Source organism: Agelaius tricolor, unplaced genomic scaffold (genome assembly GCF_023055355.1).
Source record: "Agelaius tricolor isolate 1412-34295 unplaced genomic scaffold, bAgeTri1.0.p SCAF_11, whole genome shotgun sequence".
NCBI classification, from domain to species: domain Eukaryota; kingdom Metazoa; phylum Chordata; class Aves; order Passeriformes; family Icteridae; genus Agelaius; species Agelaius tricolor.
This window is the reverse complement of record NW_027269271.1, coordinates 4,796,693-4,811,092: the sequence shown is the minus strand read 5'-3', so window position 1 is coordinate 4,811,092 and position 14,400 is coordinate 4,796,693. Positions and strand designations below refer to the sequence as shown.

At 44.3% G+C, this 14,400-nt stretch overlaps 1 protein-coding gene across 12 annotated transcripts in view; it reads left to right on the top strand.

The window, feature by feature from the left end:
* Positions 1–14,400, top strand: part of RABGAP1L (RAB GTPase activating protein 1 like) — a 233,879-nt gene that overhangs the window by 207,786 nt on the left and 11,693 nt on the right. For 11 of the 12 annotated variants that reach the window (XM_071435913.1, XM_071435920.1, XM_071435918.1 and 8 more), the window contains one exon: positions 7,624–7,716. In XM_071435913.1, coding sequence (XP_071292014.1) covers positions 7,624–7,716 — 93 coding nt within the window. Of the gene's footprint in view, positions 1–7,623; positions 7,717–10,939; positions 12,730–14,400 lie in introns of those variants that run through there. The other variant, XM_071435925.1, reaches the window with a different exon arrangement.

Genomic DNA, 14,400 nt, shown 5'->3' with positions numbered 1-14,400 from the left:
CTGTCCAGGAGACCCTGGCATCTCCATCCTTGGAGGCCTTCAGGAGCAGCATGCTCTGGCTTTGAACCTGCCCTGCCCTAGCAGGAGCTTGGTTTGTGTGCCCCCTGGAGCCCTTCCAGTCTCAGTTTCTCCTTGAATCTGTAATTCTGCCTGGGTAGAGCCTTGCAGTACAGAGTCCCTGGCAGCACTTGAGCTTTTGAAGCCCATCTCTCCTGGAGCTGCTGCCAGAGGAGGAAGGGAGTTTGGGGGTCACTGTTATGGCAGCTGGCTCTTTGCACAGATCCAGTCCTCATCTGAACCCTTTCCTTTCCAGCACAAGGAGGGATCCTGCTTTCAGGCTGTCTCAAGGAGCTGTCCCCACCTCAGCCTCTCCCTCCCCTGTGGGCAGGAGCTGCCAGGTTCTGTCCCAGCCCTCTTGCCTTGTCTTTGGAGCAGCTCCCTTGTGCTGAGCATTCTGAGCTCTTAGATCTCTCACTGTGAGGCATTTGCACTCTGCATGAACATTTTGGGGGCTCTGCTCTACATCCTCTTTAGTTTTTTCCCCAGCTGCCTCTCCCAGGACAAGGTGCAATATTACAATATTACAATATTGGTCTCAGTGAACAATCCAGGGCTGACCTTCCCTGGTCAGCTTCCTTTCCCCTATCCTTGAGCAGCCCTTCTGCTGCAGCCTGGCTCTGACAGCAGAGTTACATGTTGACAGTAAGGTTATTTCTGTTATTTCCTCCCTTCTCTCTGTACCAGTGTTTATTCCCAGTCCCACACTGCTCCCTGTCCTCCTGAGCAGCTGCTTGTAGAGCTGAACTATCAGTGCTATTGATGCAATGAACATTTTCCCAAATAATTGGATTGAATTATTTCTGCAGGTTTATTCTGGTCAGCTTGCCACCCAGCAGTGAGGTGAGAGGGAGAGGGCTGTGGAGGAAGAGCTGGGTCTTGCCCAGACAATGGCCAGCTGCTTTCCCAGCATGTGCCTCCCTCTGCCCCATCCTCTGTCCTTCCCATCTCCTCATGGGACTCCATCCCAGCTCCAGGCTGCAGTGAAGTCCTGTGGACATGTGCTCTGGGGTCAGCACAGGGCTGGGTTTCAGTAGAGGAAGCTGCTTCCAGAAATTCAAATGTATGTGTACAGTTCCTGGTTCTTCTTCTGCACTGTTCTTTCTGTGTGTCAGTTGCAAATTCTATTAGTTGGATTCTATCTTCCATTTGCAGGCCACTGATGTAGTGTTTGATAGTGCTGGATCTTTGATGAGGCCCAGAAAGACCCAGAATGTCATTGCCCAAAAATGAAAGATGTCACTGGATAATAATTCCCTTTCACAATGGCTTTTTGACCCATTTCCTGAGCTTTTTAATTCATGCTTGATGCTTGTTGGATATTCCTCGGAGGGTCTGGCTTTTAAGAAAATAAATCCCTCAGGTGGTAGTGAAGCCAGTGCTAGAGAAGACTCTTAAAAGTGTAAAGATACTTTTATCAGACAGTGTTGGAGGTTAGGATTTTTCCTTTTTCTTTTTTTTTCCTTAGGAATTTTCTCCCATTTGCTGCCTAAGAGATGATAAAGACTGTACACAAGAGAGCCCTAGCTGTTACACATCTACAGTGGATAAATATTAGGAAAGCCTATGTATTTGCTTTGGTTATGTAGGATTTATTTGTCAATATGTAGGATTTCTTATTTGTCAAATGACTTTTTTGATGGCAGAAAGACATTTTGGGATTCTGAAAAGCATCTGCCAGAGGCAGCCCATCCTTTCCTTGGCCCTTTTTTGTAGGTGCAGGTTCCCCTGCAGCCTCTCAAGCACAGGCACTGTGGTCAGTGCAAAAGTACAGCTGGTGTTTAGAGTTACAGTGCAGGGAATCCAAATTCCATTCTCTTTTCCTGTGGTGCTGCACAATGGGGCTCATTGAACATCTCTCTGTCTCAGCTTACTCTTAGTTCAGTGTTTTGCTAACTGAGCCTAACTAAGCAGATCTTTAAACAGCAGGGCTGCAGAAGAATAATGGGCTCTACCTGGCTCAGTGGATTTTCCTGAATGGAAATGCATTGTGGAGATTAAAATCTGACAAAAGGATCTGGTGTTGGAAATGATCCAGCATCACTGACTCTGCTGCTGCTGGCTTGAACCACAGTCAATTGTGCAGGTGCTCTGTAAATTTTGCAACCTGCCTTTCTCTTGTCTCTGTAAATTCCTTCAAATGTGCCACTGCAATTGAGACATTTTGATAATGGACTAATGCAGAGAAACCAAACAAAATTCACAGCAGTGCTGGTTTCCTTTGCCTTCAGTTTGCTTTCAGGTTGGCTTTCTGTAATCCTGAAGATTCTCTTCAGGAATTTGTGAACCTACAGAGCTGGCAAGGAGGTGACTTGCAGCAAGAAGAAACATCTCCCCCTGCATGGAAGGGATGCCCAGGTGTGCTGGGGTGGAGCTGGTTTGCTGTGACCAAAAGAGCATTTCTCTCAGTTCTGTTTCCAAACACAAGGTGGAGAGATGCTGTTGTATATAATCTGTGGGCCTTTTATTGTGCCCCAAAACCCAGGGTTGAGATGGTGCAGAAGGAGCTTTACAGTGTGGGGTGGCTGCAGGATGTGTGGGATGGATGGGATAGGGTAGCATGGTTTGAACTCTGCAGGGAGGGCTCTCCCAGGGCTTTCAGACTGGTAAAACAGCCTGGTGCCAGTGAGCCCTTCCCTGCATGGTGTCAGAAGGGGAGTGGGGAATTCTTCAAGCTGTGCTCCAGCCTGGAATTTCTTTTTAGGCAGCTGATGTCAATCCTACATTAATTGTTACAAATGGATGTTGCAGATTTTCTGTGCAGAATACCCATCCCAAGTAGAGGTTATTAGAGAGAAATTACAATTTTCCCTTTCAGATTTCATGCTTGAGGCTAAGATCTCATTGGAGATAGAGTTGTTCAGATTATACTGCATCATAGCTGAGTACAATATCCCATTCTCCCCCTTTAAAGTCCAATCCAGGAGACAAGTCTGCTGTGTCAGCACAGTACTGTGGGGTTGGTTCTTTCTTTTTCATTACTGCCTCCTCCCAGGAGAAAAATAAATGGCTTTATCTACTTCTGAGCCTTATTCCTAGACAGATATGGCAGGATACTCTGCATTGCTTTTGGCCAACCACATTTTAAGGAAGGGATGATACAGTTGCTCACAGTTAGGACAAGTTAGAAGAGTAGCACTAAGTCAGCTTTTTCATCTAATTTTGTAACACTGCAACCTTCATTGGGCTTAATAAAGTACTTAAATAGAGCTGTATTCCTTAAAATAGAGCTGCTTCCTTCCTGGAACTTGATGTAGTTGTATTTCAAATATAAAGTATTAACTGGAACAAAATAGCACAATTTTGAATGTGAACTAAGATGCTGCACGTGATTGGTAATATTTTATTGCTAATCTGCTGAGCTTCTGTGTAAAGCTTACAGAACCAAGCCTCATTGTGGAATTTCTTCTGATACCGTTTTAAATCATAAGGTGAAGAAAATGATGGAAACTCCCATCTCCTCCAGAGAGAGGCACTTGTGGTGTGGTTTGTGAGAGCCTCTTGTGGCTGTGAGCAGGGGCTGAGCTGGCCCAGCATTCCTGAGCCAGGCTCAGCTGGAAATGCTCCTGCTTTGCAGCAGTGGGGAGAGCCTGGCTTGGGCAGGGCAGGTGTGTGGGATGGATAAAAGGGAGGCTGGGCTGGGCTGCTCCAGTGTCTGTGGTCACTGTCAGTGCCCACCCAAAGCAGGCTGGGGAGGCTCCCCCCTTTGCAGGGGTGCAGGACCCCCCCCTCAGCTTGAATTACCAAGCAAATCCATCACCAGGGAAACATAAAATTGTGTCACTTGCTTCAAACAATGAGAAAGGAAGGCACTGCACACTTTCTTAATTGGCTTTTTTCTTTTTTTTTTTTTCCCTCTTTTACACTGAGGCAAGAACTTGAGAGAACAAAATGTTAAGAGTGAGGAGCTAGAGAATACTGGCTACGTTTTTATGTGGTGGGACAATGTATTTTTGGACTGTTAATGCAGTGCTAGATAGAGAAATAAAGTGGGGAGGTTAGGATTTTTCCTAACCTAAATAGATCCTAAACAGATCCCCTGCTCAGTTTGGCATTGTGGTAGTGCTGGAAATCAGAAATCAATAATAGGATTTCACTATCTGGATCAGCCTCTGGCTGTCTGCAATATGTTCAGGAAATCACTTCCCATCTCTGCTTCCATTTCCTTGGCTGTCAAATGAGCACAGCCATAACTGCCTGCTCTGAGTGCTGCATTAGAGCAATAAAACACAGGGGAGAAGGAGTCACAGGTGTGATTTATGAATCCAGCAAGGTCAGGCTGCAAACAGCTGAAGGAATCACAGAGTGAGGGAAGGCTCTCCTGGAGCTGAGCAGGTGCTGATGTGCACTGTCCATGCCCAGGACTGCCAGGAGTTGAAGCAAATCCCTCCAGCCCAGCCTGAGCAGGGGCAGCTCAAAGCAAAGTGGTTTTGTTTCTCTCCCACCATGCTCTGAGTCCTTCAAGCATTTGGTGCCACTGGGTTTTTTCAGGAAAGGGTTTTGCTTGTTCAGTTCTTCTGGGTGGATGTTTTATTATAATGTTTTATTAAGATGCTCTGCATGGGTGTTTCCCCACATATAACTACTTATAACATGATTTTATACTTGAAGGCAATAAAATAAAACAACTCAATGAGATAAGATATTGAGATAAACAATTATGAGGAATGTTTATACACTGCAAGAGTCTCCTAAATTTGATAAGTATCAGTTCAAGCCAATATACCCCATGGTGCTAAAGAAAGAAAAAAGAAATCAATATTGCAGAAGCTTTTACAGAGAATTTATGAGCACTTTGTTCAGGATCAGTTCATGAAGACTGAAGCATAGCTAGCACTGTGCTCTTACTTATGGAAATGCTAACTGAGAAATCCTTTGTTGAATTCACAATCTTTTTCAGGGAATTAAATTGGGAAATAAGGCAATGGGCTTTTAAATTTTTTTTTTCCATTTATTAGTGTATACTCAGAAGAAGAAAATGCTGTAATATAAATTATCAAACTCCTTTGAGAAATGTGGCTGAATAGACAGTAGCAGTGTGGTCCCTGCCAAAGTTCTTGGGCATGCTTGCTCCAGTTTCTATTTTACAAGATAAGTGGAATAGTTGGACTGGTTTGTGGTAGGAGTTCCCCTTAAGATAGATTTTCACTGTATTTAGGTACTTCCCAGTTAGGGTTTGTAGCATAAATAGATATTAACATGCAGCAGTCCCTATCACCTTTCAAAGAGCTGGAAGCTGTTTCCTATGCCATGCCTGATGCTTGCATGATCTGATGCTTGTTTCAGGTACTATTTACTGTCAGTGTTCCCAGGAAAGTGCTGCTGTGCTGATTCCTTGCTGGAGAAGGTGCCAGGCACACCCTGGCCATGCCTCAGCCCAGCCCATGGCCAGGGTGGTGCTGAAGGAGGGAGCTGATCCCTCCAGGGACCCAGAGCACCCACAGGTGCTCCTGCTCACAGCTGGGAACTGAAATACAAGCAAGGAGAGCCCAGAGATGGAGCAGTGTTGATGGAATTGATTAGCAGGCATTCAGAAGTGGTTGGCAGCTGTGACAGGACACCCCCCAACACCCAGTGCCAGGCTAAAGGGAGCAGCACTGCTCACATAAGAACAGGAGGGTAGAGGGTTCTGACTGTGCAATCTTTGCCTTCACTTTCCACCCTTATCTCCCTACTTGCACATACAAAATCAATTTACAGACACAAAATCTATCTTACAGCTCTTGTTCCTGCTGATGGCTGGATTCTTACTGAGGCACTCACAGGGCTGTGTGAACAGGAGTCTTGTCTGTCTGTGTAGTGAAACTTAGTTCTTATATGCACTTTAAAGGTTTCAATGAAAAGCATCAAGAATCAGGAGCATCTTTGGTTGAACAGATCATCATCTAAGTTACACCTGTGTTGTGCCTTTCTGCCATGCTGCACCACAAAATCTCCCTCATATTTATCTTTATGTCCTGGTGGTTGCATAGTGGAGCACAAAACTCCACAGCAGAACCTGAGAGCTGTGTTTGGAGGGTGTCCTTATCACACCCAGCTGGAGAGCCTTGATCTGGTTCTCTAAATAAAAGTCCAGTACTTCTGGTGAAAGGAGGGGATGGAGAAGCTTTGGACATGTGATGGGTTTATTTCATTGAAAACACTATACTGAAATTATTTCTAATTCTTATGACTATTAAATAGCCTCAATAGTTTCAGGCTGCAGCCAAGCCAAAGCTGGCTGGGTTTGTGTTAGGAGGATTATTCAGTTGAAATGTATAAAAGCATCTCGTAGTCACTTTCATTTCATGGTGTTTTGTGTCATGAAAGTGAAATTTTCTTATATGTTTGCCCAATGTACTTCATTTATGTTTTTATCTTTACCATTCTCTCTTTGTTTGCTTTAAGGGGGTTGATTTCAGATTCCATAGTAATTGTGGGATTTGGTGCTGCTTTATGAATGCTTTGCAGATCATGGCTTTCATGTTTGCTACTTGCACCTCCCTCTGCAGCAACACTGAGCACTTGCTTGGTCCCTTTGGGTGCTGCAGAGCAAAGAGGCATTGGGCTGACAACCAGCAAAGAGAAAACAGCTCCAGAACTACACAGAAGCTCAAATCTCTGCTCACTGGCTGTAGTTTTTGCCCTAAGGCAAGGTGACAGTGGCATGTCCTCCCAGCAGGAGGCAGCTAAGCACGATCAATACAGGCAATAGGAATATCTGCATGACAGATCAAGGAGAGCCTGTGTTTGTACTCCTGGGGGTACATGGCAGTAGGGATCTCTCCACCTGCCAGCAGGTGATCTCAGTAATGCTGCCAGAGGTCTCCAGGGACAGATGGGAGCACTGCATACCCAACCAGAAGGTGAGGGCAAAGCAGAGGCTCCCCATGCTTTGCTGAAAAGAACACAGGCTCCTTCTGATCAGTGTTTGAAGTGGAAGTGTTCCCAGGATCCAGCAGCCTGGGTTTTGACCTTTCTGCATGGCTGTTTACCAAATTTGTTTGTGATTTCTCTGAGCCACCTCTCTGCTGGCTTGCGCTGCAGCATCTCCATCTGTGCCTAGGAGGGCTCTGATGCCAGACTTCATGAGGGCATTGGTCACAGGCTGTAATTTAGACATTAATACTCTCTCAGCAATAAAACCATTACTTGGATCTCCCCCAGGGAATTGTCTGGTCCTTTTGTATGAGCACTCCTTTGTTCTCATCTCACTTTTAACAGTTGTCTTGCTAGAGCATTGTTTCGGTGAATCATATGTATCAAAACGTGTTTTCCTGTTCTCCCACTTGTCTGTGCTTTTTTTTCTTCTTGTTAGTCTTACTAAAATGTCTCCAGTTCTGTTTCCCTTTAAATGTCTGAATAATTAGCAGCAGTGGGCACAGAAAGATTTCTGTGATGTGAGCTGTATTGGTAAGTGTTTGACAGGGCTTAATGACTAGGGGAGGGGGGACAGTGGGGAGAGCCTTTATTCAGCAGCAGCTCTCCAGCACTCCCTCGGTTTCCTGTTGGCAGGGAGAGCTTTCAGTCAGCTTTTCCAGCGTTCCTCTCATTTTTAAATGCATGTTTCCCAAATCTACTCCACAGGTGCCAACAAAAAAGCTGAAGAAATATGAGAGAGAGTACCAAACCATGCGAGAGAGCCAGCTGCAGCAGGAAGATCCTATGGACAGATACAAGGTAGGGAGATGCTCTATGGGAATGTGGTGAACCCCACCAGGAGTGAGCTGTCTCCAGCAGTTGAGTAGAGGTGTGTGTAGCATGCTCACCTCCCTGGGATGTGCCAGGGATGCAGACCTTAGGGAAGCGAAGGTGAACTCATCCCCTTTCTTGAATAAGCATTTTGAAACTTTGGGCTTAGTCTTTTTTTTTCCCAAGAATACCTCAATCACAATTTATAACTCTTAAGACATCTGCAAGTAGCCACATATAATATTTTTCTTCTTTCAGTTTATATGTTTGTAGGTAACTCTCCTGCTGTTGCACTTTTACGGGAGATCTTCATGAGCCGCAGAAACAAAGGGTGATTCAGCTACAGACACAGAAAGGAGAAAATACACATTGTTCTAGTGCAAGCTGTGTGCAGTGGCATCCACAGAGACTTTGGAAGATGAACTCTTCCTTGGCTGATATGATCCTTATTATTCATTCCTGTTTATACCAAGCTTCAGTAATTTTTTGTTAGGATAAAACCAATTGTGGTGGGACCCAGAGCTCTTCTGGGGTCCTGAGGTACTACTGCAGTAGAGTTAATAGTGATGGATATTCCTCTTCAAAGGAGCACAGAAAGAAGGTTCAGTTGTTAATATGATAGCTTGATAGTTCACTGAAAAAGAACAGTTCTACAATTTCAGCTCAGCTTTGCTTATCTTTACAATGTATTTGCTTTCATTGTCACAGCTACATTCTGCTGCCATAGATTTTGTGTGCTGGAGGCTCTGCCTCTGGGCACAGCCTTAACTGAGAGTTTGGGATCTGGTTATTCCTCACTCTGTTTGGAACAATTCAGTTTGCTCCAGGTGAAGCTGCCAGGGGTGCCTGCTGCCCAGGATAGCTGGGAACTGACATTTCTTACATATCCTGGTACTGTTTGCCTGCTGTTCTTCATTGTGCCTTAATATGTTAGTGCCACTGTGGTGGTTGTGGGGTCTTCAGGGCTGGGGAGGGGTGGATAATCAAATCACACAGAGTGCAACAGGCTTGACATGGCCTGTGAACATAAGAAAAGTGCACCACATTCAGGAAATGGAGATCTGTGGTGAGAGAGTGTGCCTTAATTCATAAATGTGACAAAGGAAACTTACAGGTACAAAGTCAAACTGACTCTTTCTTTTTTTTTTTTTTTTTTTAAGCATTTGTCTGTGAGAAAATTATATTTTAAGTGTAGGTTTTTTTGCTGTCAAAGGGTGGAGATTTTATTGTTTATGAGACTTAGGAGTGCTGTAGCTGCTGAGAACCAATAGCAAGCATGACCTATTTGGAAAAAACCACAACTGGCTGCTGATTAACTCTTAAGTATTTTCCTAGTGGTTCACTTATAGTACTGTGGAATTAAAATAATGCTTAGGAAACAAAGAAGGGTTCTTTAAAGCTCAGTGGAAGCATATTAACTAGTTAATCCTGGTCAATGCACTGTGAAGAACATTATCCCAAGCTGCAAATGAGGATATAGGAAGTGACTCTTGGGCCACTGTTGATGTGAGTCACTGTCACAGTCAGGATCACAGCCCAGGGTTTTGGCTTGTGCTTCTGAAACTCACTGTGGATTTTTTTATTAAGCTGTGTTGGGTCTGATCCTCTTAAGGATGCTGTGATTAGACAGTCCCTGTAATAGGTTAGTTGCATATTAACTTCAAAGTCTGGACATGTTTTTCAGTTGATGGAAAAATGCTTGTAAATATTCTTTGTTCCTTGTCTTGCTTGTTAGATTTTATTGATATGTGAAGTTAAGGTTTTGTAGGAACTGACATTTCAGGAGTGTTTCCAAAGGGCAGCAAGAAAATGTCATTGTGTGGCTCCTCCCAGCAGCACGTGGAGAGGCAGCCTTGCTTTTTCTTGTCCTTTAGGAGAGCACTCTGCAGCCTGCATGGTCAGAGATGCTTTTCATTTGGGCAGCACCTCTGCAGGGTCCAGCAGCCAGCCTTGCCTGCAAGCACAGCACTGCTGTCAGCTCCTGCTCTCTGGGCTGTACCCTACAACCTTGTCATTTTTACAGTTTCCCCTCCCAAAACAAAGGGAGGATTTGCTGCCTAGGAAGAAGGGGATGTTTCTTGCATGGGATCACTGGAGTAGAGATCCCTGCAGAGCGTTCCTCATATGGGTCAGGAGGGAAAAGAGCTTTAAATCAATTGATAGTTTTCAGCTCTAGTTGTTAGAGTTGTTGTTACCAGCAGGAATTTGCCAGGCCCACGGGCTGCAGGGAGCTGCAGAGATGAAGGATGCCTGAGTGAGGCACCTCCCTGTGACACTGCCCTCAGAGGAAGTCCCTGATGGCCTCTTGAGAGAGAGGGAGATGGGCTGGGACTGCAGTGCCTGGCCCAGGAACCAGCTGTGTTTGCCTGACAGGTTCAATTCACCTGCTCCCACGAGCTGTGTTAAACACAGCAGCTCCTGCCCAGCACGTATTTTATTTTACATGTTGGAATTTGATTTACCAGAAGATCAGTATTAAAGAGTGTCATTATTTTTGGTGTTTGTTTCGTTCTGTATTTACAAGTATTATTTAGGAAAAGTGCAAGTTTTTCTGGACGTGTTTTCACTTTATTTTCCATTGTTTATAACAAATTATCATATTTTTGTCAGATTTTTAAAAGGTGCAAAAGTGAAATATGTTCTAAATTGTTGTTCGTCACCAAATTTTGTAACTTTTAGTTAAATTACAAATTCCCTATAGAAGCTAGGAAGAAAAGTGAGTCATATGTGTAGAAAAAATAGTAATAGATTTCAGGTTGATGTTTTTCTAAATATTATGGAGTTTTATTTCTGTGTTTGAGACTGCCTCATGTAACAAGATTTGGGTTAACTTGATGAGAAAATCCCAGAAGTGAGCCTGGGAACTGATTTAAAACAAAGAGGATGTAGTTGTACAAAGAAGGGCTGGAGTTTTGCAAGCAGATGCTGCTGTTCTGTTCCACCTTTTCCTCTGTCACCCTCCTTGTGCAATGGAGAAGTTGTGTGAATAAATGTGTAATTTGGACATAACAGCCTTCTCTGTGTTTGGAAGGGGAAGCAAAAATGAATACACTGATCATTTTTATTCAGTCAGGGCAAGTGAATGTTAACCATGAGGAAAATCATGATGAGTTTTGCTGTGGGACATTGTCTGTTGTTTATTTTAAAATTGTGCTGGGGCACTTTGGGCAATGCTTCTCCAGAGTCACCAAACAGAAAACACAGCTGCCTCCAGGAGCCTCTGTGTTGCTTGCCTTGAGAGGCTTTCCTGGATCACTTGCTGTAAAAGCTTTTTGGCTTTCTGAATGGAGGTTCACAGGATTTTCCTTTGGAGCTCCTCCAATATCAAGAGCCCTTTCCATTGGGTTTATGAAGACCTCTGTTTGCTCACATCCAGAAAGTGAATTTTAATCAGTGTTTTCATTCCATCGTTGGGCAGCTGTTCACACTCACAGGTCTGGGGTTTGGATGTCTTCATTTAACCCAGCCAGCTGCTTGCTCACTCCACCACAAGGCTGGGGGAGAGAATCCCCAGAATAAGAGTGACAAAACTTGTGGGTTTGTGGTTGAGATGAAGACAGGTGAATGTTTAGCCATCTCCAGGAGAGCAGGGCTCCATCACACATAACAGTGCCTTGAGAAGCCAAATGCCATCACTCCAAGGTTCCCCTTCTGTGTCCTTCTCCCTGCTTTACACACTCAGCGTGGTGCCACGTGGGCTGGGCTGTCCCTTGGGGTCACTTGGAATCAGCTGTGCCTCCTCCCAGCTCAGTGGGTACCCCCAGCCCCCTCACTGGTGAGGAGCTACAAGAAGCAGGAAAGGCCTTGGCTCTGTGCAAGCCCTGCTCAGCAGTAACCAAACCATCTCTGTCCTATCAACACCTTTTCCAGCACAGAGCCAAAATGCACTAACCACCATGAGGGAAAGTAACCCTCCCCGAGCCAAGGGCAGCACAGGGTGTTGCTGAACAGAAACAGAATTGCTTAAGGAGGTTGGTGACTCATTACACCCCACTTGTACAGCACAGAGAGGATGCATCATGGCCACTAATCTCCTCAGGAATTGCTCCTTGCTGCAGCCTGGAAGGGAGCAGAGGGTGGAGTTCAGCCTTTCAGTCATCCTGAACTGAGGCTTGCCTACTGCTTTCGAGTTTGTCATCTTCTTTCCACCCAGTGTGTGATGGAAGTGGGAGCATCTCTCTCTAAAACTCTTAACAAAAAACCCAGTGAAGAATAAGCAACTTTTTTTTTTTGTATTAGAAATTTCTTTTTATCCCGTTTTCACTGTGTTTACACCAATGGTTGAAAGCAGTAATTGGTCTGTGACTTTACAGGAGGTAAGTTGATTTGTGTTTGTGTGTATGAGCTTTGTTTGTCCTCTTTGGAAATGCAGTATCCTCCTTTTAAAAGCTAACCTGAGTTCACCAGCCACCTTCAGTAACCAGGAGGAGGAATTTGGGAAAGAGGGATCTGTTACTTTACTGACTGTAGAAACTGAGCAGTTTCTGAGACTGAGAAGGAAGTGGTTGTCATAGTAAATGTAGTGTTGTGGAGAGGAGGCAGGAAGCTGTCTGTTTACACCAGGGACAACCAGCAGGTCTGACTAGTTGGCTGATGCCATTACAAATGCTGCCTCTGATGTGAGTCCTGCTCTGATGTGAGTCCTGAGCTCCATCTGCTGAACTTTGTCATTGTGAGCATATTTCATAAAACTAAATATTTCACAGCCTATAGAAATAGTTTGCTACACGTAGAGAGCGCTGTTTGCTCTTTCTGTCTTCACTGTGTCCTGTTAGTTTTTATTTAGACTTAGGCAGACTTAAGAGTTTCCTCCTGAGTAGGGAGGCAGTTTTACACTGCTGGACCTGGGGGGAGGAGCTGAGAGAGACAAACCAGCTAATCAGGCATTCTGCCCTGGGTGGAGGAAGAGTAAAGGTGGTCCTGTAAGAGCCTTGCAGCTGGACATTCAGAGTTTGGTGAATGAGCTAAAAGCATCTTGTAGCTATTGACTGGATGCCCAAGGTAAGAGATCTTTATCTCACTTCCAACCTGGCATGTGAATCCTGGTTTAAGAGGAGGATAGTGCATTTCCAAGCACAGAGCTTGCTTACCCACTTGTCTGCAAATGCAAAGCAGGAACTCTCAGCTCACACTGCGTGCCTTGCTTGGCAGACACTGAAGCTTTTGGCAAAGACAGAGCAAAAATGGTAAAGCCAACTCGGTTATTTTGTCAAAGTCATAAGAATTTGCTGCTTTCTTCCTCTCAGCAACATCCCTGTGAAAAGGTATTGGTGCTGCAGAACCTGGTCTGACTCAGGTCTCAAGTTTTAGGTGAACTCAGGTTCTGACAACCAGCAGAACCTATAAAAATAAGCATTTCTAAGATGGTCTGAATGAAATACAGGAATAAAGATGTGTTAGAGATTGTTGTTAGTATTATCATTATTGACTGCAATTTGGTTTTACACTTTAAAGCTTATATTATGTTTAGAGAAAAATTTTACTTTGATTTTTAAAATTCATTGTCCCAAACAGACTGAAGTGCATTTAAAATAAGAAAGATCCCCAAAGTTGTGTGTGTTTTAGCAGTGGTTATTTTAACTGTGTTAAGACAAAGGCATTTTATTTAGCTTCTGTACAAAACAAGTTATTCAAAGTACAATCTTTTGGAAGGGAAACCATCTTACTTCCCTGGGCAGGGCAGTCCCTATTCTAGTTACACAATAGGGTCACATTAAAAAGAGAAAATTTGTAGAGGTTCCACTTCCTGCCACAGAGGAAGTTCCACACAGAAGAGACCTTTTTTTGCATCCTCTTAGAGCTCCTGGTTTTGTTTAAGACAAACATGCAAAATCTGCTTGCAACAGAAATAAAAATTGCAATTTCATAGCTGGTGAGTAGGAAGAAGTGAAAGCAGGTGAATAACTTATGCAAGAAATCACATTTTGTAGGAGTGCATTCACTGAACAACTCTTGAACAATGTTACAAGTGCTAAAATATATGTTGTTATATATCATTGACTTTACTGATATATTTGGACTTTCACTGTTTTGTTTTGGAGAGTTACCTTTCAAGTGAGAATAAGTCCTTTTTGAAATCTCAGCATATAGGTTATTGTTTTTCCACCTGTGAGTTTCCATATGAACGTGGTGCTTTTCCTTGAATTTCCATAGTACAGAGATTACTTTTGCAGCCTGTTTTGGTACGAAAGACATACAGTGATGGAAAGCCAGCACAGCATTTTTGTCCTAAAATCCATTTGGAGGAAGGCACCTCGGTCTGTCCCACCTGGCTGTGTTCTTCTGAAAATGAGAACTTGTATTTGATGTTGAACCCTTAGAAGGCCACTGACCCACAGGCATCTTTTGAATATGGTTCTGTTTCTCAACCCTAGAGCAGCAGTCACAGATTTCTAAAAGACATGAATGACTGTTGATTCTCCTGTTCCTTCACCTCCTGTGGTTAGTGCTCCAGATAGTCATTTCTGCCTGTGTGGAGTGGGTAGGGAGGGCAGTGAAGCAAGAGCCTGCAGCCTCCAGGTTGTGCATTTTGTGTTCCTGTCACTGCCCCCAGCAGGTGCTGGGCTCAGGGCTGAGCTCCCCTGTCCACCTGGCACTGCAAGGTTCACTCAGGTGTCACTGGCAGGAGGCACAGAGCAGTGCACAAATGGTGGCACAGGATGTTGGAGCTGT